The 26,500-nt window shown below is 51.0% G+C and overlaps 2 protein-coding genes across 2 annotated transcripts; both read right to left on the bottom strand.

The window, feature by feature from the left end:
* Positions 1 to 2,155: 2,155 nt before the first annotated feature.
* Positions 2,156 to 20,248, bottom strand: myo1g (myosin IG). Its single transcript, XM_080516009.1, has 22 exons — positions 20,148 to 20,248; positions 18,763 to 18,971; positions 18,543 to 18,636; positions 17,847 to 18,012; positions 17,257 to 17,310; positions 17,078 to 17,173; positions 16,454 to 16,570; positions 16,112 to 16,318; positions 15,804 to 15,949; positions 15,556 to 15,670; positions 15,246 to 15,416; positions 14,853 to 14,923; positions 14,436 to 14,510; positions 14,231 to 14,363; positions 13,847 to 14,013; positions 12,923 to 13,130; positions 12,607 to 12,830; positions 12,307 to 12,451; positions 10,882 to 10,986; positions 10,657 to 10,770; positions 9,646 to 9,803; positions 2,156 to 2,625 (listed from the first exon to the last, which is right to left on the bottom strand). Exons 1-22 carry the CDS (start codon positions 20,240 to 20,242, stop codon positions 2,463 to 2,465), a joined length of 3,033 nt encoding a protein of 1,010 aa, XP_080372135.1. The 5' UTR covers positions 20,243 to 20,248; the 3' UTR covers positions 2,156 to 2,462.
* A 2,032-nt stretch (positions 20,249 to 22,280) lies between these two features.
* rbm43 (RNA binding motif protein 43) lies at positions 22,281 to 26,175 on the bottom strand. Its single transcript, XM_080516043.1, has 3 exons — positions 26,134 to 26,175; positions 25,809 to 25,880; positions 22,281 to 23,874 (listed from the first exon to the last, which is right to left on the bottom strand). Exon 3 carries the CDS (start codon positions 23,872 to 23,874, stop codon positions 22,837 to 22,839), a length of 1,038 nt encoding a protein of 345 aa, XP_080372169.1. The 5' UTR covers positions 25,809 to 25,880; positions 26,134 to 26,175; the 3' UTR covers positions 22,281 to 22,836.
* Positions 26,176 to 26,500: the final 325 nt, after the last annotated feature.

Consider the following 26,500-nt stretch of genomic DNA (forward strand, 5'->3'; position numbering starts at 1 on the left):
GGTTAAAGTGAAAGCGAATCACGACGTCAGGATTCACGTCTGCAGGTTTGAAACGCTGGCGGTTTGTTCATGTTTATAAACTTCAGAGACAAATAGAGAAAATGTCTTCCTTATTGACGTTTGATGTGAAACAGCAGCGGGGGGTGGGGGGGGGGGTGGAGGAGGGGGGGGGGTGGAGAGGGGGCGGAGCCTCACCGGAGTTTTCCCTTAAAGATAAACTCTGAATCCTCAGACGTGATGGAGGCTATCAATAGCTCCTCTTCTTCTTCTGTTCTTCTTCTGCAGCTGCTGACACAAAGGAGGCTGTGTGTGTACACACACACACACACACACACACACACACACACACACACACACACACACTCCGTCCGGTCGCTGCTGCTCTCATTTAAATAAAGAAATTCTCCATCATCCTAAAAGTCGCCGTTTAATTCCACAAATGTAAAAAAAATGACCGTTTGGCGACTCTGGTTTCTGAAACGTTTCCTGATTGGTCGACGGCCTGAGAGTAAAAAAAAACAATCTCCCCCCTCATGCTACTGTAATCTCCGCCATGTGACGGAGGGAAACCTGCAGAGCAAAAACCCGGTGCTCTGAGAGGATTTAACATTGGGAAGGGGGGGGGGGGGCAGGAGGGGGGGGGGGGGCAGAGGGGGGGGGGGGGCGCTCCGGGACACATATTATATTCCCACTAGTAAATCCTCTCCGACTCATTATCAGATCCTGGCTGATAATCTGGACTGAGAGACCAGGTGGTGCTGAGTAATGGAATTAATCTGCTGCTGTAAGTGATGGAAGGCCCTGATAGATGAGATCCTGATAAATGAGATCCAGATAAATGAGGTCCTGATAAATGAGGTCCTGATAGATGAGATCCTGATAAATGAGATCCAGATAAATGAGGTCCTGATAAATGAGGTCCTGATAGATGAGATCCTGATAAATGAGATCCAGATAAATGAGGTCCTGATAGATGAGATCCAGATAAATGAGGTCCTGATAGATGAGATCCTGATAGATGAGATCCTGATAAATGAGGTCCTGATAGATGAGATCCTGATAGATGAGATCCTGATAGATGAGATCCAGATAAATGAGATCCTGATAGATGAGATCCTGATAAATGAGGTCCTGATAGATGAGATCCAGATAAATGAGATCCTGATAGATGAGATCCAGATAAATGAGATCCAGATAAATGAGATCCAGATAAATGAGATCCAGATAAATGAGGTCCTGATAGATGAGATCCTGATAAATGAGGTCCTGATAGATGAGATCCTGATAAATGAGATCCTGGTAGATGAGATCCTGATAAATGAGATCCTGATAGATGAGATCTTGATAAATGAGGTCCTGATAAATGAGATCCTGATAGATGAGATCTTGATAGATGAGGTCCTGATAAATGAGGTCCTGATAAATGAGGTCCTGATAGATGAGATCTTGATAGATGAGATCCTGATAAATGAGGTCCTGATAGATGAGATCCTGATAGATGAGGTCCTGATAAATGAGGTCCTGATAAATGAGGTCCTGATAGATGAGATCCTGATAAATGAGATCCTGATAGATGAGATCCTGATAAATGAGGTCCTGATAGATGACATCTTGATAGATGAGGTCCTGATAGATGAGGTCCTGATAAATTAGGTCCTGATAAATGAGGTCCTGATAGATGAGATCCTGATAGATGAGGTCCTGATAGATGAGATCCTGATAAATGAGGTCCTGATAGATGAGATCTTGATAGATGAGGTCCTGATAGATGAGGTCCTGATAAATGAGGTCCTGATAAATGAGGTCCTGATAGATGAGATCCTGATAAATGAGTACAGAGCATGTGCAGAACCATTGCTCTGTACTGAGCATGTGCAGAACCACTGCCCTGTACTGAGCATGTGCAGAACCACTGGTCTCTCTATTCTATTGTATTTGAGTCCAGGTTCTGCTGTGACTCCGTCAGAACCGTCACCGACCTCCTTATTCTGTATTTCAGACGTGATTCTTTCTCCAAACGTGATTCCTGCCGCCGCCGTCGTCGTCGTCCGGCTCTAAGTTCACGTGACGACGCGTCACGGAGACAATAACAACATCAACACGCAAACAAGCCGCTTTAGTAAAACCTTGAATAATTTATTTTCCTTTCCATTACTTCTAACATGTAAATATTGTCTGCAGGCGGCCAGCAAACACAAAAACATTAAATTATTTATTCCTAATATGATGTAAAAATTGATATTCTTTAAAAAAAAAAAGTGCATTTTCAATATTTTTGAAAGCAATACTTTGAAAGTCCTGAGTCATCAAATAACGTTTTCCTCGCCTGGAACTCAGGACTCTGAGCGAATACTTTGAAACCTTCAAGACAAATACTATGTAAACCGTCCAGGCTGAGCTGGACTCCGGGCTTCTGCCGTCTTCAGCGACGTGTCCTGGTTGGACGGAGGGACGGAGGGACGTCAGTTGGCGGGCACCAGCAGGACGAAGCCGTCCCGACTCTTCTTGAAGTCGGAGACGATCTGTCCCGGCCGGCTCTCCACCGTCACGCTCTTCGTTCGTCCTCGCATGTGGAGCTGCAGAGCCGAGACGCAGACCGTCACCGGGAGCTGGACCTTCCTGGTCCTGGGAGACAAAAGACACTTGACGAGTCAGTCAGTGGACGACTGTCAGTGGACGACTGTCAGTGGACGACTGTTGACAGTGGACAACTGTCAGTGGACGAATCAGTCAGTGGACAAGTCAGTTAGTGGACAAGTCAGTTAGTGGACGACTGTCAGTGGACAACTGTCAGTGGACAACTGTCAGTGGATGAGTCAGTCAGTGGACAAGTCAGTCAGTGGACGACTGTCAGTGGACAACTGTCAGTGGACAACTGTCAGTGGACGAGTCAGTCAGTGGACGACTGTCAGTGGACAACTGTCAGTGGACAAGTCAGTCAGTGGACGACTGTCAGTGGACAAGTCAGTCAGTGGACGAGTCAGTCAGTGGACAAGTCAGTCAGTGGACGACTGTCAGTGGACAACTGTCAGTGGACAACTGTCAGTGGACGAGTCAGTCAGTGGACAAGTCAGTCAGTGGACGACTGTCAGTGGACAACTGTCAGTGGACAACTGTCAGTGGACGAGTCAGTCAGTGGACAACTGTCAGTGGACAACTGTCAGTGGACAAGTCAGTCAGTGGACGACTGTCAGTGGACAAGTCAGTCAGTGGACGAGTCAGTCAGTGGACAAGTCAGTCAGTGGACGACTGTCAGTGGACAACTGTCAGTGGACAAGTCAGTCAGTGGACGACTGTCAGTGGACAAGTCAGTCAGTGGACGAGTCAGTCAGTGGACGACTGTCAGTGGACGACTGTCAGTGGACAACTGTCAGTGGACAAGTCAGTCAGTGGACGACTGTCAGTGGACAAGTCAGTCAGTGGACGAGTCAGTCAGTGGACGAGTCAGTCAGTGGACGACTGTCAGTGGACGACTGTCAGTGGACAAGTCAGTCAGTGGACGATATTCAGTGGACGAGTCAGTTTGAACCCCGGAAACGAAAATGGCCGATCACTTTTTCGCAGCCTTTGAATGTGATAATGTGACGTTCCGTGTCTCGGAGGACGCCTGACGACTTTGGCGAGAGCCGAACGGCGTGTTGGTGTCCGATTCCCCGTACACCAACCGTACAGTCCCAAAACATGGCAGCAGCTAAAAGAGCCTCTTGGCGGTGAATGAATCTTTGCAGATCACATAACTCACCAGTTACGTAACGGTTGGTTTGGCAGGTGACGGAGGAGACACCTTGCCGTCTAGCAAATTTGCTGCGTCTGCAGTTTTCTGCAGCGTTGAAATGTCCCCTGCTGCACGAGACGCGTATTAAACTCCACATCAAAGCACCGAGGGAGCATCTTCCTTTCATGTTCACTGTAAATATGCAGAATGAAAGGAGGCGATACGTCCGGGGCTGATCTCGTCCGTCTTCGTCTCGCCGTCCTCAAGCATTTAGAGAGTCGGGAACTTCCACAAAGAAAATAACTCATGATAAACATGATAAACATGATAAACATGATAAACATGCTGACGACCAATCAGCTGCACGTGATCGGAGCTTCAAAAAGCTTCGTTTGTACATCGTCTTGTCTACAGTTGTTCTTTGTTTGGTTTCTTGTCACTGGCAGCAGAACGAATCACCCCTCCCCCCCCCCCCTCCCCCTCCCCCCGGGGGGTGATAAAGAGTCTTCAAGTCAAAGTTTGAGGGACGAGACACGAGTTGAAGTCACGTCTCCACAAGAAGAAGCTCCTGTTTGTTTCTTTGTCGTGAAAAAACTGCTGCAGTTTGAGAAAAAGAAAGTTTGATAGAAACGTTCAGGAACACGAGAGACGGTGAAACCAAGAGAAACGTACAGAGTAAAGACAAACCAAGTGATTGAGTGGGGGGGGGGCCTCAACCCCCCCCCCCCCCCCCCCCCCCCCCCCACAGTGGCCATAGGCCTCAAAAGACTCAGACCCCCCCCCCAGTTGCAGGACCCCCATAAACCACCATGACCCCCCAGGAACCATGGGAGGGACCAGGTTTTCCTCCTTCACCTGCCCTCCATCCTCATCCCTCCATCCCTCCATCCCTCCATCCCTCCATCCCTCCATCCCTCATCCTCCATCTCCATCCCTTATCCTTCATCCCTCCATCCCTCATCCCTCCATCCCTCATCCCTCATCCTTCATCCTTCATCCCTCATCCCTCCATCCCTCATCCCTCCATCCCTCATCCCTCATCCCTTCATCTCCATCCCTCATCCTTCATCCCTCCCATCCCTCATCCCTCCATCCCCTCATCCCTCATCCCTTCATCCCTCCATCCCTCATCCCTCATCCCTTCATCTCCATCCCTCATCCTTCATCCCTCCATCCCTCATCCCTCATCCCTTCATCTCCATCCCTCATCCCTCATCCTTCATCCCTCCATCCCTCATCCCTCATCCCTCATCCCTCATCCCTCATCCCTCATCCCTCATCCCTCCGTCCCAATGAACAAACACGATGGACCAGATTTTCACAAAATAGTTGTTTTCATGTCAGTGTCTGAAACATGATTATTAAAAAAGGTATTATTATTATTATTATTAGTGTTTCTGTGCTGCTTTAAAAGAAGGTAAAAATCCAGCATATGGCGGAGAAAGCTAAACGCTACAACGCCACAATGCTACAATGCCACAATGCTACAACGCCACAATGCTACAACGCCACAATGCTACAATGCCACAATGCTACAACGCCACAATGCTACAAACGCTACAAAACACCACTGCTCAAAGGACGGAGGGAAACAGACCATGTGTTCTGCTCAGACTCTGATCATGTTTCTACACTTGTGTTCATTTATATTTAGAAGGTTCTTGCTGAGAGAATCTGGGCGGGGGGGGGGAGGGGGGGGGGGGGCAGGGGGCGGGGGGGTGTTTTCTCATTCCTGACCCAGATCATCGTCGTCTGTAACGACGTCCACTGTGAATCACATTCAGGCCGTTCACATTCAGCCGTTCACCTACAACAGTGGAGGCGGCGGCCCGTCAGCCTGGCTGGACGTGACGTTGATGATCAATTTGGCAGGAAGTTCAACGGAGTCACTTCCTGTTTCCCAGCCTTGTCAGAGATGCTAAGCTAATAAGCGAAATGGCTGCAGCTTCACGTTGAGCCCCTGGCTGACCCCCCCACCCCCCCCAACTCCACGTCATCTTAATTAGCACTTGGCCAGCTGCCTGGCAACCATCGCCGGGGCAACAGCAGCATCCGCTGCCCCGGGGGCAACGCGTGGCGAGGCCTCTCCAGGTGCTGAGTCATCAATTAGAATTCTAATCACCCTGAGGCAGGAACAGCGGGTGGTCCCCCCCGCATGCAGTACCTGTCCTGAGTGTCCTGGGGCGGGGGGGGGGGGGGGGGGGGTTAATGCTGTACCAGTGTCAGAGAGCACGTCTACTGAGAATGACAGGAAATGACGGTTTGAGATGTAAAGTTTCAATGAAAGTTTTTCCTCATGGATTCTCAGGACGGGGGCAACTCGTCATGTTACCATGACAACACAGACTGTCAACGCTGAGAAGAAACATATCGGTCACTGATCCAGTGAAACGGAAGTTTCACCCTGAAACATCAGTGTGTTGACTGTCAAAATAAAACCACCAAGTGGATTGTTATTACAGTGACTGTCAAAATTAAAACCACCAAGTTGGATTGTTATTACAGTGACTGTCAAAATAAAACCACCAAGTTGGATTGTTATTACAGTGACTGTCAAAATATAAACACCAAGTTGGATTGTTATTACGGTGACTGTCAAAATAAAACCACCAAGTTGGATTGTTATTACGGAGACTGTCAAAACAAAAGTAACGAGGAATAAAGGACTGGGAGGAAATATTGTTTATACGATTGTCTCTACTGAGCATGTGCAGAACTAGTTAATACGGCGATGGAGGGCAGGAGCAGCGTTAACCATGGAGACAGAAACAGGGTCAGAGCATTCTCTCTCTCTCTCTCTCTCTCTCTCTCTCTCTCTCTCCTCCCCCCCCCCCCCCCCCCCCCCCCCCCCGTGATGAAAACTTCCTGAACACGTTTGTGGTTTGATCCAAACAACTTGTGACAGTTTAACCACATTAATCTCTTAATTTTTTGAAATGGATCAAAACGTCTTTGTTGACGGTCTTTCTGCGCGAGGTCAACCTATTCACAGTGGGTGTCACTCGCCCGCCTCTCTCTCTCTCTCTCTCCCCCCCCCCCCCGTCCATCCAGCCACACAAACACTTTAAATACTTGTAATTCTTCTCGTGTGCGACGGCGTCACGACGTGACGGATCGCTTTAATCAAATTGACCCGAATCTCCCTGATGGAGGCGTGAAAGCGGCGGCCTGTGGTCTGGAAGGAACATTTGGTCTCGACATGAAGAACCGGCGAGAAACTCGTCTTCTGCACGAGACTCGCTGACGAGTCCCGGCTGCAATTAGACGTCCGGCTGCAGTTTGCGGCTGAACGGGGAAATCGGCGGAGCGCGTGACCCGCAGCTCGCAGGAAGTGGGTCACGCTCAATATACACTGTGCACATCACCTGTCGCCATGGTTACCCTCGTCCAAACCCGGCCAGATACACAAAGATGCACCGGAACGAAATGTTCCACTCGCCGATTTTCCTCTTCGGAACATGCAAACGGTAACAAAGCGGTAGTTTGACACCAGCCTCATTAAGTAAGTTCCCACGAAGAGACGACGGGGAAACGTCAACCAGACCGACGAGTTTAAAAATCTGAGGATCAGCTTCAACAATTAACGAGATCTAGTAGAACGTAGAGCTACAATAATAGATCTCCGGAGTGAAACGAGTGTAAACAAGTGAATCCGACGCCGGCGGAATCGTTTTCGACGAAGCGCACCGTCCTCGTCCCGACGTGCCTGTGCGGTTCCGTTACACAGACGGGCCACAGCGGCCCCCCGGTGGCCCGGAGGGTCCTGCTGCTTGCCATGGCAACCAGGCACCGAGGAGGCGTCGTCACTTCGAACGTTGTCGTGTAAAAACGCTGCCTTTTAATTTGACGTGTGTGAATCTGAGGAGAGGCGTAAGTCTTTAAGGCCCCTACCCACCCCCCCACCCCCCCCATCCCCCCCCACCCCCCCCCACCCCCCCAGGATAGAAACCACACCACCGAACTTTCGTCTTTTTGAGGATTTTCATGGAAATACTTTTGAGACAGGAAGAGAAATGGACCAGGAAACGATGAAAACAGGCCAGAGACACAAAAAGACGGCTGCAGGAGACGAACACATTGAGGACAGCCACAGAGGGAGGGGGGGGGGGGGGGTGTTGGGGGGGGGGTGTTGGGGGGGGGGGGGGGGGGGGGGTCTATTTAAAGCCCAGGATGACGCCTTTAACGACCTCAATAAGTGAATTTAGCTACGAGAGGCTGGTTGTTCCCACACCTGATCGTCCATCGAGGTCATCACTGTCTGTGTGTGTGTGTGTGTGTGTGTGTGTGTGTGTGTGTGTGTGTGTGTGTGTGTGTGTGTGTGTGTGTGTGTGTGTGTGTGTGTGTGTGTGTGTGTGTGTGTGTGTGTAAATGAAGCCACATCACGGGACCTCTCACTTCTGCCCCGGGATTAATGAAATCAAGCATTTCTTCTCCTGAATTCTATGTAGCAGCGGTGGTGGGTGGAGGAAGGGGGGGTGGAGGGAGGAGGGGGGGGGAGGGGGGGGAGGGGGGGGTGACCCAGAAGATTGCTATTAATACAACACAGTTCCAGATGTTTCCATATTCATGAAGCCAATCTGCTAATGGAGGAAGGAGACAAGGAGATGAGAGGTGGAGGAAGGAGGTGGAGGACGTAGGTGGAGGAGGGAGGTGGAGGAGAGACGTGGAGGAGAGAGGTTGAGGAAGGAGGTGGAGGAGAGAGGTGGAGGAGGGAGTTGGAGGAGAGAGGTGGAGGAGGAGGTGGAGGAAGGAGGTGGAGGAAGGAGGTGGAGGAAAGTGGTGGAGAAATCTTGAGCGAGGAAGCTGGTTTGTATCGATACATCTGTGCTCCACCATATAATAGATATACTATAATGTGATCTATATAGATATATATACAATAGAAACTACCGTTGACCAGCTTGATGAGACAGTCAGAGTGTCATGTCAGCGCTCGGTCTCCACCGGTCCGTCACACAATATCGTCCCCCGGAAACAAAGCTGCTCATGAGGAAGATCGTTTATCCTGGAAACTAACGATTCCTGAAAAGCTTCAAAGAGTTTATTCAACTCAGCTGAGACCTGGACTCTCCTGGCCCTCTGCACTACCCCCCCCCCCCCCCCCCCCCCCCCCACCCCGCCCCCCCAGCGAGGCTCTGGCCCTCTTCATTCCGATGGAGCTCCAGTGTGTGTGTGTGTGTGTGTGTGTGTGTGTGTGTGTGTGTGTGTGTGTGTGTGTGTGTGTGTTGAGGGTCCGACCATCTGCTGAGACAGCTGGGGGAGTGTTGGGGGGCTGAAAGCAGGATTTAGGGTTTGACCCCCCCCCCTCCACACACACACACACACACACACACGCACCAGATCCGTGATTCACGGCGGGACGCAGGAATGACCAGAGTTTAATTAGCATAATTGTCGTCGTCTCTCGGGGGGGTGGGGGGGGGGTGGGGGGGGGTAGGGCAGGCTCAGAGTTATATCAAAGTCTATGGGTGGAATTTCTAGATTCTCCACTTCTTCCTCTGCCTTTGTGGAGTGTTTGGTGCGTCACAGCGCCCCTACAGGCCTGACATGTGTAGTGCAGCCCTGAAGCCTGGATCGTCGTGACGGAACGTCTTCTGAGGACGCCGAGGAGAAAAAAAGATGTTTTTTGGCTTCACAGCAAACAGATCCTCTGTAGAGTCGACCTGCAACCCAACGTCCAGACACTCTGAGCCTCAACGTCTTCGAAAAGCGTCGGATCCAGTAGTCGTCGTTGACGATCGTCTCTGAGACGTCGTTCCAAAACCTCCCCTGGAGGAAATTCCTCGCCACGCTTAATTCCTACACGGTCGGTAGAAAACACCGACACTCTGATGGATTCAGGTTCTGGTTTGTCTGTAAACATCTGGACTTGGACTGAGATGGACGGGAGTGGAGACGCTCTGGGTCGGACGGACTGAAGGACAACTGACCGTGTGAAGTGGTCCACCATGGCGCCCACCAGCTCGCCCACCCGGTCCCGGCCGGGGCTCAGCTCGCCTCGCTGCAGACACAGCAGCACGTCGTCCTGGGAGCTGGTGTGCAGCGCCACCATCTGGTCGACGCCGGCGGTGACGCTCAGGCCCGTGAACTGAGGAGGAAACGGGCGGAGGTGAAGGGGAACCTCGGTTCTCCTGTTGTTGACGTTTGCAGATCGTTCTCTGCTGTGTGTGTGTGTGTGTGTGTGTGTGTGTGTGTGTGTGTGTGTGTGTGTGTGTGTGTGTGTGTGTGTGTGTGTGTGTGTGTGTGTGTGTGTGTGGTTTCATTCTGAACAACGCCCTCTAGTGGCCCAACATGTTCACTACACCTAAAACCTCATCGTATCAAGTCACGATCTCCAGAAAGACACTGAGCAAATTCATCCTTTTGTCTGATAATAATATTAATTCTTGATCCGACGTGGCGTCAGTCAGGTGACGTCCCGCCGTCCTGACGGCCGCCGCCCCTCGATGGCCGCCGCCCCTCGATGGCGAGGATTATCACCTCAGTGTCCGACACCTGGGAGTCTGATGTCGGGACAGTTTGTCCGCTGGAGGACGAGGGCGGAGGGGACGCTCTGGATTAAGCCTCTTACGGCCCCCGGTACGTACGCACTGGTTAATCCAGCGGGACGAACGGTGGGACGAGCCGTCCGTCCCCTCAGGACTGCCGAGTCAGCACTCTGCAGTCCCTCCGTTTCTACCGAGAAAGACCTTCCTCACTTATTAAAACTCACTTTTAATTCATGTTTATCTCACAATTTATTAATGTTCAACTATTGCGGACGTGAATAACAATGTTTTATATTTACTTTACTGCTGTAATTAAAATCATGACTTCTACCCAAAATGTAAATGTTTAAAGTATCGAGTTTGAAAAAGACCCTAACCCTCCGTACGCCAGCAGCAGCTTGCAGGAGGAACCGTTGTTTACGGGGGTGAAGCACCGACGAAGCAGAGACTCACTGCGTCCAGAGGAATCCTCTTCAGGACCTTGAACTGCTTCTTGGGCTCCAGCTTGTAGAAGTACCTGTCGGTGACCAGCAGGGCACGCTCTGTGTTCCTGTTGAAGCGGTTCACCTGAGAGCAGAGGACACGGTTCAGGTTCGGTGGAGGAAACCCCGAGTTCCTACAGGCTCCTCCCACCTGACGCAGGTTCAGCAGAGTGGGAGACGAAGGGTTAAAGGTTACCTTCCTACAGAACCCGGAGAAAAGGACGAGGACGAACTCGTCTAGGTTCTTCAGCTCCTTGGATGCCCGGACGAAGCCGGAGCTGCTCTGAGGACTGTCTCGGACCTGGACAGGAAGCACATCACTCATTGACACACTGTCAAAATTACACAGTTGCAGCAGAAAATCAAAGTGAAAGAGGTTAAACAACAAGGTCAAACATCAAAGACTCAAAGACTCCAAAGCTCCATGTCCAGAGACACATTCCGTACGAGTCACGATCCCCGTGCCGCATTTCACACTCTTCTTTAGTGGAAATAAACATAATCACATGAAGTGGAGCTCGGGGGGTTGGGGGTGGGGGGGTGGGGGGATGGGGGGGGGTGGGGTCATGCTCACGTTCCCTGGAGGCGTCGCCGCAGCAGGAAAACAAGCTGAGATTATCGGGTAAATGAGGCGATTGTGTGGCGCGTTAAAGAGTGACTGAGCCGCGATGTAGGGCAGCGATGTAGAGCCGCGATGTAGAGCAGCGATGTAGAGCCGCGATGTAGAGCCGTGGTGTAGAGCAGCTATGTAGAGCAGCGGGGTAGAGCCACGATGTAGAGCAGTGATGTAGAGCAGCGGTGTAGAGCAGTGATGTAGAGCAGCGGTGTAGAGCAGTGATGTAGAGCCGCGATGTAGAGCAGCGATGTAGAGATGCAATGTAGAGCCGTGGTGTAGAGCAGCTATGTAGAGCAGCGGGGTAGAGCCACGATGTAGAGCAGTGATGTAGAGCAGTGATGTAGAGCAGCGGTGTAGAGCAACGGTGTAGAGCAGCGATGTAGAGCCGCGATGTAGAGCCGCAATGTAGAGCAGTCTCACATCGGTAAATTTGGACGCCACACTGGTCGGCGCCAGGGTTGCCAGGTTTGACTCACTATTCCAGCCAAACACTGTAAAACCTCCCACCTCAAGAAAAACCAGCCGCTGCAGGAACCATGGTAGAACCGTAAAGACGGTCATATCTGGTAGTACGGAACGCAGCTGAGCTCAGCGACACTAAAGTAACAAGGGAAAAAGGTACGATTGACCAATCTGGCAACACTGGTCGCCATGGCGATCAAGACAACATGACGAGGGACAGACGGAGGACAGAGACAAATGTAAGACATTTAAATGTTCCAGTTTGACGGAACAGGTGAAGAAAGACTTGATGACGATAAGTCCTAAAACCTGAGGGTTCTTGGGGGTTCTTGAGGGTTCTTAAGGGTTATTGAGGGTTCTTGGGAGTTCTTGGGGGTTCTTGGGGGTTCTTAAGGGTTATTGAGGGTTCTTGGGAGTTCTTGGGGGTTCTTAAGGGTTCTTGAGGGTTCTTGGGGGTTCTCAAGGGTTCTCAAGGGTTCTTAAGGGTTCTTCAGGGTTCTTGGGGGTTCTTGAGGGTTCTTAAGGGTTCTTGAGGGTTCTTACGTTTGCCAGGTAGTCCCTCTCCCAGGCCCGGCTCAGCCCCCAGTCCTTCCTCTCGCCCCCCAGTGCCGTCATGGCCGCCACCTTGGCTCGGACCTGCAGCATGTCAGAGGGAGGGATGTTCTTCACCACCTGCCTCGCCCACCACCTGAGGAGCAGCACAGGGCGCCGAGTGGGCGGAGCTTCAGTCGGCGGTCACGACAAAGAGAACGATTAACGACGTTCTCAAGTGAAAACACAAAACCGTGTGCGTGTGTGTGTGTGTGTGTGTGTGTGTGTGTGTGTGTGTGTGTGTGTTCTGACCTGCGGTGCAGCATCACTGTGACACGGTGGAACTGGGACAGCGCCGCCGGCGGCGCCGGCCACTCCACGCTCTTCCCGTAGTCGGCCATGTTGCGCACGGCGCCGAAGCGCTGCTCCACCTCCCAGAAGTGAGCCTTGACCTTGTAGCGCTTGAAGCAGCCCATGATGGCGTAGACGGCCCTCATCCGGCGGCACCGGCGGCGGGCCAGCGCCCCGCGCCACACCTGCAGGTCAGAGACCGGACGCCATGTTGGAGAAGCTCTGCGGCGTGAAGGAGGTCTAGAGGCGGAGCGGAGGAGTCGGGCGGAGGCGGGACCTTCTGCAGGAAGAGCACCAGGATGGGGATGAGCGCCGCCCGCTCCTGCTCCAGGGTGAAGAGCGAGCGCGGCGTCCGTACGAACAGCTTGGTGTGTCCGTACGCCACGTCGTCCTGGAAGCCGTGCTGCGTGACGATGGCCTCCACCGCCTCGCGGTCCGACGCCATCAGGTGGTTGGGCCAGGTGTACTCGCAGGTCATCTTGTATCTGAGCGGGAACCAAGGGCGGGGTCAGAGGTCAACGCTTCCAAAGATCAAAGCTTCCAGAGGGCAGAGGTCAAAGATTCCAGAAGTCGAAGCTTCCAGAGGTCAACGCTTCCAGGAGTCAGAGGTCAACACTTTCAAAGGTCAAAGCTTCCAGAGGTCAGAGGTCAAAGATTCCAGAGGTCAGAGGTTAAAGTTGCCAGAAGTCAAAGCTTCCAGGGGTCAGAGGTCAAACATTCCAGAGGTCAGAGGTCAACACTTCCAAAGGTCAAAGCATCCAGAGGTCAGAGATCAAAGCTGCCAGAGGTCAGAGGTCAAAGGTTCCAGAGGTCAAAGCTTCCAGAGGTCAGAGGTCAAAGATTTCAGAGGTCAGATGTCAAAGACCTGATTAGTCACATGATGCAGTGATGTCATCACCTTGGTTAGCGGTTAGGGGTCAAAGGTCAGGGGGGTCACAGTCACAACATGAAGCAATTCAAACGACCAAGACAGAGGACAGAAGCAGTGCGGTGGCTAAAATAACCTGGTAACCCTTTGGTTTCCATGGCGACAAACGTGGCGTTGGCGAAAGTCTGTGCTCTACCGTTGTAGCTCTTAAAGCAAATTCCCACCAAATGAAATTATTGTTAGAGCTTCTGTTTGCTGTCCCGCGTCTCGCGGTCCTAAACGTCTTCACGGCCGACGGAATGAACAGGAAGTGGAAACATAACGGCGGCTCACCGCTGCAGGAAGCGAGCGTACGGCTGCCGGTAGGCGAAGCCGGCCCGCCGCACCATGACGTTCTCCAGCAGGCCCAGGTACGCCACCTGGTGCTCACAGCGGGCGTCGTCGAACAGCACGGGAGACTTGAGCTCGTTGGGTTTGACGCACCGTACGTAGTACGGCTCCTGGAGGAACGGACGTTAGACCTCAGACTCTTTCTGTTCTTTTTGTTTAGAATCCAGAAACGAACGTGTGGCTGAAAATGATGACGTCATGGCCCCGCCCATCGGCCTATAACCCCGCCCCCTTGGTGTGGGCGGGGCCTGTGAATTGTGGGCGGGGCCCCGGAAACGTGCGGACAGCTGTTTACAATGCTGAGACCTGAAGCGGTAGGGCACCGACCTTACAGCCCAGCTTGTCCACCAGCGCCACGATGGAGTTCTTGAAGAGCGTGGCGGCGGTCAGCGGCCTCTTGGTGACCTCGGTGATGCTCAGCTGGCCGTCCGGCCACATCCCCTTCAGGACGGGGTCGGTACTGCGGAGAGGACGGCGGTCAGTAGGCTGGACAACCTTCTGTCCTGGAGGAGGGACGTCTGAGCGTCTTCACCTGTTGTACATCAGACGCTTGAAGTCTTGGAAGAGCAAGTCTTTGTTTTTGTCCAAGAATCCCTCCACCGAGTACCTGGGGGGTCCGGGGGGGGGGGGGGGAAGTCACCAGGTGAAGGTGGTAGAACTACAACATCTCAGAACAACAATCCTTTTAGCCAATACATTTTACTTCTCGCACTTTTTCACTTTTACTTGTAATGAAGTATAATTCATTCAAAGTAAGTCTATGAGCAGTAAAATCTGCGGTTGTTGGTCTGAAAACAATAAATCAATAATCAGTCAGTTTGGACGACGTTGATCTGATAAACTGCTGAACGTCTCCGAGGACAGACGGTCGAAGACGACTGAAGACGATTGAAGACGGTCAAAGACGGTCGAAGAAGATTGAAGACGATCGAAGATGAGAGAGACTCACGTGACGTCTCCAGCGTAATGGCGGACCCGGAAGTGCTTCTGGAAGTCCATGGACTTGTCGGTGGGACAGAGCTGCAGAGGAGACAGAGGGACAAGGAGACAGAGACAGAGGGACATGAAGACATGTAGCTCTTTAACCCTCCAGCAGGAGCGACTTCCTGTTCACATCCTCTTTTCTTTCTGTGCAGCCATGCAGGTCTCGGACCTTGCGGGAGGTGCAGTGGGGGGGCTCTGACCTTGCGGGAGGATATAGTGGGGGTGCTCTGACCTTGCGGGAGGTTCAGTGGGGGGGGGCTCGGACCTTGCGGGAGGTGCAGTGACAGAGCTCTGACCTTGCAGGAGGTTCAGTGGGGGGGCTCTGACCTTGCGGGAGGTGTAGGGGGGGGGCTCTGACCTTGCGGGAGGTGTAGTGGGGGTGCTGAGCCAGCTGGCTGTCCATGCGGTCCAGGCACACGGTGTCGGTGACCCTCCCCACGGTGAGGCAGGCCTCGTCCAGGATGGAGATGAGGCCTCGGTGCGGCTGCTCCACCAGGTCCACGATGATCTGGTTGTTGAAGTAATCGATCTGCAGCGGGAGGGAGAGGCTGTCGGGTGACTTCCTGTGTGTGTGTGTGTGTGTGTGTGTGTGTGTGTGTGTGTGTGTGTGTGTGTGTGTGTGTGTGTGTGTGTGTGTGTGTGTGTGTGTGTGTGTGTGTGTGTCTCACGTGCTGCCAGGTGACCCCCTCCCTCTGGTACTCTCCCTGCTCCTGCCGGAGGATCAGCTCGATGAAGAGCTGCTGCAGCTTCTCGTTGCAGTAGTTGATGCAGAACTGCTCGAAGCTGTCCGAGACACAGAGGAACACACACCTGAGCGCCGCCAACCACCGCCCGCCACCGCCACCACCACCGCCCGCCACCGCCACCGCCGCCGCCACCGCCACCAGCGGGAAAACACGCCGGCCCGGTCACAAACCTGTTGTTGTCAAAGATCTCGAAGCCGTAGATGTCCAGTACGCCGATGACGGTGTTCTTCCCGTGCAGCACCGGGTCGTAGTTCTTCACCTCGATGATGCCGTTGATCCGGCTCACGATCCAGCCGAAGAGTCTTTCATAGAGCGCCTGTGGAGGGACGGACGTTGAACCGAAGACAGAACCGTGAAAGTGAGATAGAGGAAGCGCGTCGCAGCTCAGGAGACGTGACGGGGTCTTTCTGGAGGAACCGCCAATCAGCGGTGAAGCTGTGGAACCGGTATACGAATCTACTGACGGAGGAAACGGCACCTTGGCGAAGGCGTCCCGTCCGAAGCAGGCGTCCTGCTCCGTGTGTCCCTTCTCGATGACCTCGCCGCCCCCGGTGGCCACGGTGCGGAACAGCAGGGTCTTACACACACTGTCCAGGTCCGCGTGCGTCAGCTCGGCGATGTTCCTCACCTCCTCGACGCTCCGCACCTGAACGCTCTCGCCGTCACTCTCAAACTGGACGTTACCCTGGAGACACGGCCGGGATGGATGGATTTATGGATGGATGGATGGATGGATGGATGGATGGATGGATGGATGGATGGATGGATGGATGGATGGATGGATGGATGGATGGATGGATGGATGGATGCTCCAACTCACCAGAAGGAGAATGGCAGCCAGGATCTGGTAAATGGAAGTGATCTCGTCCTCTGAGAAGCCGATGACTTCCAGCGCCTTCAGCACGGCTTTATGAGCAGAGCGATCGTTGTTGGACGACTGGAGGACGGGAGAGGGTTCAGGGTTCAGGGTTCAGGGTTCAGGGTGAGGTTTCAGGGTTCAGGGTGAGGGTTCAGGGTTCAGGGTTCAGGGTTATGGGGTAGATGTATGGGTTATAGGGTTATGGTTAGCAATCTGTCTCAATGATTTCCCACACACTTTGTCCTTGTGGACTTGGCTATGGGTTAGGTTTAGGGGTTAGGGATAGGGGTTAGGGGTTGGGTTAGGGTTAGGGCTAGGGTTGGGGTTAGGGGTTGGGTTAGGGTTAGGGCATAGGGGCTAGGGGTAGGGTTAGGGTTAGTGGTTAGGGGTTAGGGTATAGGGGTTAGGGGTAGGGTTAGGATATAGGGGTTAGGGGTAGGGGTTAGGGGTAGGGGTTAGGGGTAGGGGTAGGGTTAGGGTATAGGGGTTAGGGTTAGGGGTTAGGGTTAGGGGTTAGGGTTAGGGGGTAGGTCTCTTAAGGACACTTTGGCCACACCGAAGAAACATGTAATGTGATGAACTCACGGCGGCGCCGGCGCCCTCTCTGGTGTACTGGTACGCTGCAGGGTCGTTCTGCAGGTGACACGACTCCAGCATGTGGTCGGAGCCCCCGCGGAGGAACTGCCAACGAACCACAATGACACAGCGGGTCACAATGCTGATCTCGGCTCCAGCCGCCTCACTGGCAGGAATCAAGTGTTCACCTGGTAGAACGAGTGGAAGTTCCTCTCTCCGTCCTGCTGCTGCACCACCCTGGACTGGAGCAGCAAAACACAAGGCGTTAAACAGACCAAGTGATTTGTGGGTGTTTGTTTCTGGAATTGAAGCTCAGAACTGCAACTGAGAGGCGAAGCGATGGCAATGCTCTTTAAAACCTTGATCCCCTTTCTAATCAAAAATCATGTTTGTCCAGAAAAGGATTTTCTGGGTCTCAAACAGGAAGGTTATAGAGAGATGGACAATATGTCTAATTTAGTCTTGTCATGATTTCCATCTGCAGGATTCTCAGCAGAGCTGCAGCACGAAGCAAAGTTTACAACCAGTCCTGGTTGTTCAGGTGACTCATACAGACGTTTCAAATAGTTTCAATTTGAGTCTATAACCAGAAAGACAAAGTGACGTCGGATATAGCGACAATAGAAATAACTTCTAAAGGGCCGGTGAGTCTGGAACACATGTGGTTTGATCTTTGCTGTCTGAAGACCCGAACCCGAACCCTTCTCTAAGAATGACGGAATTAGAAAAGGAAGTGAGCAGAACTTGTGGGGGGGTGTAACCCCACCCCGACCCCCACCTTCTCCAGCAGGTAGTTGTTGATGTGGCCCCCGGTGGGGTCGCCGTTGAAGTTAAAGTTGATGTCCATGTACTTCCCGAAGCGGCTGGAGTTGTCGTTACGATTCGTCTTGGCGTTCCCGAACGCCTCGAGGACGCAGTTGGACTTGAGCAACACGTTCTTCACGCTGATTCATCACATGATGGAGGCCAGTGATGGAGACCAGTGGTGGAGACCAGTGGTGGAGACCAGGGGTGGAGACCAGTGATGGAGGCCAGTGGTGGAGACCAGGGGTTGAGACCAGGGGTGGAGACCAGTGGTGGAGACCAGGGGTGGAGGCCAGTGGTGGAGACCAGTGGTGGAGACCAGTGGTGGAGACCAATGATGGAGACCAGTGATGGAGACCAGTGATGGAGACCAGGGGTGGAGACCAGGGGTGGAGACCAGTGATGGAGACCAGTGATGGAGACCAATGATGGAGACCAGTGATGGAGACCAGTGATGGAGACCAGTGGTGGAGAACAGTGGTGGAGACCAGGGGTGGAGACCAGGGGTGGAGACCAGTGATGGAGACATATAGGAAAAGAGGGGGGAGGGGAACCACATGAGAGGATGATTCATGGTAACACCAAACACCAAACCACAGGAATATTCATGAAGTGCCTCCATCAATGGTTTCATTGAACTCCACACCACTGGTACATGTGAAGGCTTCACCTCTCCACCTCCACCCGCTGGCTCTCGTTGGTGATCGCCGCAATGTACTGCATGATGTATTTACTGGCTTCTGTCTTTCCTGCACCACTTTCACCTGGAAGACAGAAGAATCAGAGCTGGATGGAAAGATGAAAGAAGGATGAAAGAAGGATGAAAGAGGGATGAAGGAAGGATGGACCAGGTAACCCCTCCCCTGGGTCCGTGCCGTGGTGAATCCCACCTGAGATGACGATGCAGGTGTCCTTGGCTCGTCTCTTCATGGCTTTATAGGCGGCGTCAGACACGGCGTACAGGTGCGGAGGGTTCTCGTACAGCTCCCGGCCGCGGTACGCCTCCACCGTCTCTTTGCCATAAATGTCCATCTGTCTGTACGGGTTGACGGACACCACCACCTCCCCGATGTAGGTGTAGATCCGCCCCTTCTCGAACCTGGAGACACGTCGTTCTGCATCACACTCTGTGAAAACTGACTCTCTGACTCTCTGACTCTCTGACACTCTGACACTCTGACACTCTGACACTCTGACACTCTGACACTCTCATACTCTGACTCTCTGACGTGGAGACAAATGTTTCTAAAGATGACCAATGTCATATAGAGCCAACAGGAAGTGACACAGAGAGAACAGGAAATGGTTCACAGGGTGCCACCGCCTTGTGTAAACTTCTGTGGGTTTGTGGAGGGGGGGTGGGGGGTGAGAGGGGCAGGGGGGTGAGAGAGATGGGGGTGAGAGGAGTGGGGGTGTGACTCACACCACACGAGTTCATAGAATTAAAAATAGATTCTTCTGGACTTCTGGGTTAGGGTTACGGTTAGGGTTAGGGTTAGTTCTGCATTTGTCAGTTTGTCTCTTGTGACAGTGAAACTGAAAAGTTTAGTTTAGTTTAAAAGTGAAACTTTCTTCACTTTCAGGAACCGAAGTTTTCCGAGTCGACGTCTTTAAATAGAAACGTCCTTCAGGCCTTCATGTTGACGTTGGTTGAATGAGGGAAACCAGAGATCAGGACCAGGAACCTCCACCACCGGGACAGAGACGCCGTCCCTCCACCACCGGGACAGAGACACCTTCCCTCCACCACCGGGACAAAGACACCGTACCTCCACCACCGGGACAGAGACGCCGTCCCTCCACCACCGGGACAAAGACACCTTCCCTCCACCACCGGGACAGAGACGCTGTCCCTCCGGGACAGATCGTCTCATCTTTGAGTGAAAGGAAACGAGACAGAACCTGTGGAAAAAGGTCTCAGCAGCAGACCATCGTAGACCACCACAGACCGGCAGACCGCCAAACCTGTGGAGGCGGAGCTACAAACATCTGGTCCTGAAGGTGCCCAGTGAGAGACCTGGTCACGTTAAAGGCACCGCCCCCAATCGGGAACCTCCATCGTGACTTCACGAGTCAGAGGTTCAAAGAGCGACGGTCAGAGGTTCAAAGAGCAACGGTCAGAAGTTCAAAGAGCGACGGTCAGAAGCTCCCTTGAAGCCGAAGCTCAAGAACCTCGTCCTCCCGGGCCAGCTGAACAGGGAGTCGAGGACACGTCCATGTTTCATTGATGTCTCTGGCGCCACCACACCCCCCCTCCTCCACCCCCCCACCTCACCTCAGCTTCAGGTTCTCCATGAACTGCTCCATCGTCACCTCGTCCAGGAGGACGAAGTCTGACTTGCCGAACTCCAGACCCTCCAGCTCCGCCATCCGTCTGCTGAGGCCGGCGACTCGCTGGGACTCTGGAGGGGAAGCGAGAGGAAGGAGGGGAAGAAGAAAGAGAAGTACGGTCGACCCGGCAGTGGAGACCGTGTGTGTGTGTGTGTGTGTGGTAGGCGTGGCGTTGTGGTGTACAGGCTGCAGCACGCCATCCTGTCACTCAGCCTCACGCAGCTCGTCGAAACACCGACGCTATCTTTAAAAGCTCGCTGCACTTCTGCTTCCTGCTCTGACTCTCTTCCTGCCGCCGCCATCGTCTGAGGCGCCGCCATACGCTACGCCCTGCGCTATGCATAGGGCAGGGCGTAGCGTATGGCGGCGCCTCAGACTGAAGAACGGAAAGGAGAAGTTTGAAATTCCTTTGGTTGCATCAATTGGCCGTAAATCAGATTTGGTGTAAAACCCTGTTTCAACACCAACGTTCTGAAATCAATGTAGTTCTTGTGTCGTTATTACGGTGACTGTCAAAATAAAAGTACCAAGTTCAGGACGCCACAGAGGAAGCTTTGTTCCGATCGTCTCTACTGAGCATGTGCAGAACAACGGTTGACGCTGGGTTAGGATAGGGTGGGGGGGGGGGGGCTGTGGGCTTTGTTTGCTTTGAAGTTGGTAAAAATACAGAAATGTACACAGAATGTGTATACATATACATATGTATTTTATTAGTAGTAGTATTTTTACACACACTTGTACACGGATAAATAAGAAAGGTCTGGAAACACAAATTAAAAACAAAGCCGGGCGCTTCACTTCCCACTCAACTGAAACGTCCCTTTGAACTTTGACTTCAAAGCCCAGTAGGATTCAGACCAACGCCTCAGTTTCACCTCATTTTGAAAAAGTAGTGAGCAACTTCATGTCTTCTTTCGTCAGTTTTCATGTTTTCACCCAGAGCGGGGGGGAAACCCCACGGCGCAACTGCTGGTCGCTTTGGTTATTAGTCAGTAGAACGTCGGTTAATTCTCCTGGGGGGTTTTGGTTTGAAACCAGCGAGGCCTTCCAGTAAAGACTCGTCCGTTCGTCTCCTTTAAGCATCGTCGCAGTGTGAAAACGTGGCGTCCACACATGGCGCTGGTTGCCGAGCGACCACAGTCACCATGTCACATCCTCATCCTTCACCTTTACTTCCTCAACTGCCGGCGCCGCCGGCGCCGCCGCTCTCACTTCCTGTCAGAGTCTCCCTTTGGTTTCTACCGTTCAGGTGGGAATCAAACAATAAATACATGTTAAATAAACATTCAGTAAAGTCACGCAGCCTTCAGACCCAGTAAAACGACGGGTTGTCGTCTTGCTTCGGCTCTTCGCATGAAGTTAAAATAATTAGCTGGATGAGATGATCGCAGAGTCGCCATGGAAACACGATTCTGATGTTTCTCAGTAAATCAGTCAGTTAGCATGGTTTAGCACTGCAGTTCCAGTTTCCACCACTAGGTGGGCTTGTTGATTATATTAATTGTACCAACATCAAAACATCAAACTGAAGATTAAAACTTTCACATTTTCTCATTGATCTGCACTCAAACGACACAAACGACAAAAAGAACAGGAGAACAGGAGGAACGCTGCCCCCTGCTGGACAACAGTAGAATGACGTTAAGGACAGAGCCGGGTCGGTAGAACCAGGGCAAATAAAAACCAACCAGGGCAAATAAAAACCAGTATCGCGAGTCACTAAAGGCTAGTATTTGTTTGGTATCGGCGAGTATCTAAAGGCTAGTATTTGTTTGGTATCGGTATCGGCGAGTCGCTAAAGGCTAGTATTTGTTTGGTATCGGTATCGGCGAGTCACTAAAGGCTAGTATTTGTTTGGTATCGGTATCGGTGAGTCACTAAAGGCTAGTATTTGTTTGGTATCGGCAAGTATCTAAAGGCTAGTATTTGTTTGGTATCGGTATCGGCGAGACGCTAAAGGCTAGTATTTGTTTGGTATCGGCGAGTATCTAAAGGCTAGTATTTGTTTGGTATCGGTATCGGCGAGTCGCTAAAGGCTAGTATTTGTTTGGTATCGGCGAGTCGCTAAAGGCTAGTATTTGTTTGGTATCGGTATTGGCGAGTAGCTAAAGGCTAGTATTTGTTTGGTATCGGTATCGGCGAGTAGCTAAAGGCTAGTATTTGTTTGGTATCGGTATTGGCGAGTAGCTAAAGGCTAGTATTTGTTTGGTATCGGTATCGGCGAGTAGCTAAAGGCTAGTATTTGTTTGGTATCGGTATCGGCGAGTAGCTAAAGGGTCGTATTTGTTTGGTATCGGTATCGGCGAGTAGCTAAAGGGTCGTATTTATTTGGTATCGGTATCGGCGAGTAGCTAAAGGCTAGTATTTGTTTGGTATCGGTATCGGCGAGTAGCTAAAGGGTCGTATTTGTTTGGTATCGGTATCGGCGAGTAGCTAAAGGGTCGTATTTATTTGGTATCGGTATCGGCGAGTAGCTAAAGGCTAGTATTTGTTTGGTATTGGTATCGGCGAGTAGCTAAAGGCTAGTATTTGTTTGGTATCGGTATCGGCGAGTAGCTAAAGGGAAGTATTTGTTCGTATCAGTGCATCCCAAGTTATTCCTCCTTTTGTTGGCATGAAGAAAAAAATTGCGTTCACTTGCGTTTCTTTTTACTAAACCAGCCCAGCACTTTATGGACGGACGTCGGGGACGTGGGATTCTGCGCCGTGTCTCGTCTGTCCGGTGAGACGTCCTTCGGCCGCTCTATCTTTTTCTTCTGACTGTTGTGGACGTGGCTCCGCCCCTTGAACCAACGCCAAGGCCCCCCGGCGTCACGCTCCGGCTCGGTTCTGTCATCCAGGTTCCGGGGTGGAGAGTGTCCCGCAGCGCCCCCCGGAGGCGGGGCGTCGTCCTCGCTGGCTCTTTGTCCCCTGTCCTTGCGGAGGCTTGCGGGCAACCAGCTGCTCCTGAGCCTGGAGTCTCGGTTGAAGCCCCGCCCCCTTCCCGCCGACTTCCCCGTCAGCTGCCGCCGCAGCCGGACGCCCTCTTCGGGCGGCCCGACCAGGCGGAGGACGTCCCTCGTCTCGCGCACGAGCACCGAGTCGTAGACGTCCCCACGCTGTTGAATCCTCTGGAGGAGAGCGTGTCCGTCCCGGTCCAGGGCCGTCCGGGGGACTTCCTGCGTCTGCAGAGACGTCCTCAGGCGATCGAAAAGACTTTGCAGCTCGTGAGCGGCGGCACCGGAGTTCCGTCCCCTGACGGTGACGGTGGAACCGTCACCGCTGTCCTGCACCGTCAGGGAGACGGTGTGGACGGTCAGGACGTCCTCCAGCTCTTTCTTCCTGAGTCGGTTGGCGTACTGGAACACGTCGGCATCCATGACGATCGTCTCCTGTCCCGGCTTGGTGGGACTCCTCCGGGACGAGCCGGACGCAGGAACTCTCCGCCCCCTGCTGCCGCTTCCCGCGTCGCCGTGGCAACCGGGACCGGTTCCAGACGAACCCGGTTGGTTCCGGAGGAGCAGCTCCAGCTGAGGCTTCACAGCTCTGAGCTGCGAGAAAGAACCGCGGACACGAAGACGCCGTCCACCAAGGTCCGTCAGCCGGAAGCCGTGGGAGACGAGGACGTCCTGCGCCCGCCGCTCACTCCCGAAGACGTCCAGGTGGACCGTCGCCTCCACCGGGAAGTCCATCTGACGCCAACACACAAAGACAAGGGTTAGCACCTTCAGCACCACCGGGGTCTCGTCAGGGGAGACGAGCAGATCTGGACCGGAGGACAGACAACTGGAGGACAACCGGACAGACAACTGGAGGACGACTCCACCGACTGACCGAACCAAGAACCGGCTGTTTTTAGCAAAAAAAGCTGGAACAAACGACTGGTTTTCAAGCCGACGCTAAAAAACCACTTTCAACCAATCACAATTCAGCATCACCTGTTGCCGGGTAAAGAAACCTGCCTGAGGCCTTCACATTCAGTTCTGCAGTGTAAAACTAGTGTCGTCACGCTGCTGCTTCAACCAATCGCATCCTGATATTGATCATTGTCATTATCTGTCATTTTTTTTATTTTGTTACTATGTTTACAAATTTTAATTCTTTAATTTGATCATTTCTGCACCTTTTTACCTTGAGCCGTTGTAAGTTTGTGTTTCCCCCCGGGGAGGAATAAAGCTCTATTCTATTCTATCATTATTATTGGTATTATTATTATTAATATTACATTATAAGTAGGAATAATAACCTTAAAAGAATATCCAAAGACAAACTAAATTAAAACTGGAGCTCAATGTATCATTATTATTATTGTACTATTGGTAAAGTTCGATTTAAACTGTAACCTTTATAATAATAAAGACCTTGAATCTAATGATTATCTAATTTATCTAATTGTTAGTCGCTTTTATTCTTACAACCTGTGATTCAAAACATTTATTACATTAATGAGACTTCAGCTTCTGTTTACAGAGTTTAAATGTAAAAGAAAAACTTAAAGCTTAACAGCAGAAACTTGAGTTGTATTTCACTGACACCTGCTGGTGGAAACCAAGTACTGCAGCTTCATGGCAACTTTATTTTAGGTTTTTTTAACTGCTTTTATTTTGCAGTATAATTGTACAAAGAGAATTTTATCATCAACATTATTTTCTTTTCGTTGTTTTTTCATCTCAGTATTTTACCACTAAGTTCATTTATGCTTTTATTGTTTCAATCTTCTTTGTTTTTCATGTCCTCAAGTCATTTATCTGATTTTAATCTGCACGTTGGATTGTTATTACGGTGACTGTCAAAATAAAACCACCAAGTTGGATTGTTATTATGGTGACTGTCAAAATAAAACCACCAAGTTGGATTGTTATTATGGTGACTGTCAAAATAAAACCAAGTTGGCTTGTTATTACAGTGACTGTCAAAAAAAACCCACCAAGTTGGACTGTTATTACGGTGACTGTCAAAATAAAACCACCAAGTTGGATTGTTATTAACGGTGACTGTCAAAATAAAACCACCAAGTTGGATTGTTATTAACGGTGACTGTCAAAATAAAACCACCAAGTTGGATTGTTATTAACGGTGACTGTCAAAATAAAACCACCAAGTTGGACTGTTATCACAGTGACTGTCAAAATAAAACCACCAAGTTGGATTGTTATTAACGGTGACTGTCAAAATAAAACCACCAAGTTGTATTGTTATTACGGTGACTGTCAAAATAAAACCACCAAGTTGGACTGTTATTACGGTGACTGTCAAAATAAAACCACCAAGTTGGACTGTTATTACGGTGACTGTCAAAATAAAACCACCAAATTGAATTGTTATTACGGTGACTGTCAAAATAAAACCACCAAGTTGGACTGTTATTACAGTGACTGTTCTATTTAAACTCTTTAATCTGACTCGAGTGTTTCCAGAAGATTTTATTACATTATATTTTCAGTGAACATTATATTTAAAACCTCAACGTGTCAATAAATAATCATTGAAAACAACAATAAAAGTTAATTATCTCTATAAAAGCAACGCGAGATGACATGAAAACGTGTTTTTTTAACGTATTATTGAACAGAAATGTGTTTCAGAAACACAGATTGATCGATAAGAAGCAGAATTTGAACCTTACGTGTCTGTTTGGCCTCTGGGTGCGTTTGATTCTGGTCGCGGTGCCTCCCGGCGGATCGCGTCACCGACGCACCTGAATCACGACGGAAACAGAAGCGTTAAACAACATTTCCTCCACTTTTTGCGCGTTAATCCGTCAAAGTGACGCTTCGCTACAAACAAAAACTGCGTAAATTCAAACTTTGAGGGGAAAAAAACAAACGCACTTTTTTTTTTTCCTTCCAAACGAAAAGAAACAAACTTCCGGTAAAACTTCACCTCGCCGAGGAAACCGGACGCGACCTTTGACCTCTGACGGGCTCGTGCAGGAGGATTACTTTACTTACTCTCGGGGCGCCGCTCGTTACTTCGTTACTCTCAAAGTCCTCCAGGTGAAAACGAAAGTAAATTACTTCCGGTGTCCTTTCACAATAACTTTTATTAAAAAAAATATATATTTTAAACATTTAATAGAAAATACACAACAAAATATAGTCACAGTGAAATAATGATTATTTTCATAAAACTGTTTTCACACAAAACAAATAAATACAATTCTGAGAAAAAAAAACGCTTCTACTTCATTTATTTATTATTCTGTACTTTTTAAGCACCATTTTATTATGAAACTTTAAGAACTCATTGAAATTTCAAAACGGATGTAAAAAAAAACATAAAATTGAAATTCAAACACAAATAAAATATTTAAATGAA

This window comes from Blennius ocellaris, assembly GCF_963422515.1.
Source record: "Blennius ocellaris genome assembly, chromosome: 20".
Classification (NCBI taxonomy): Eukaryota; Metazoa; Chordata; class Actinopteri; order Blenniiformes; family Blenniidae; genus Blennius; species Blennius ocellaris.

What these genes read in the sequence shown, in the direction of transcription:
- myo1g (XM_080516009.1), bottom strand. Translation starts at nt 20,242, where the DNA reads ATGGCGGAGCTGGAGGGTCTGGAGTTCGGCAAGTCAGACTTCGTCCTC. An exon ending in TACGCTCGCTTCCTGCAGCG is followed by an intron (nt 13,131 to 13,846) that starts GTGAGCCGCCGT and finishes GTTCCCGCTCAG; the next exon opens with ATACAAGATGACCTGCGAGT. An exon ending in ATGGTGGACCACTTCACACG is followed by an intron (nt 2,626 to 9,645) that starts GTCAGTTGTCCT and finishes TTTGTCTCCCAG; the next exon opens with GACCAGGAAGGTCCAGCTCC.
- rbm43 (XM_080516043.1), bottom strand. Translation starts at nt 23,874, where the DNA reads ATGGACTTCCCGGTGGAGGCGACGGTCCACCTGGACGTCTTCGGGAGT.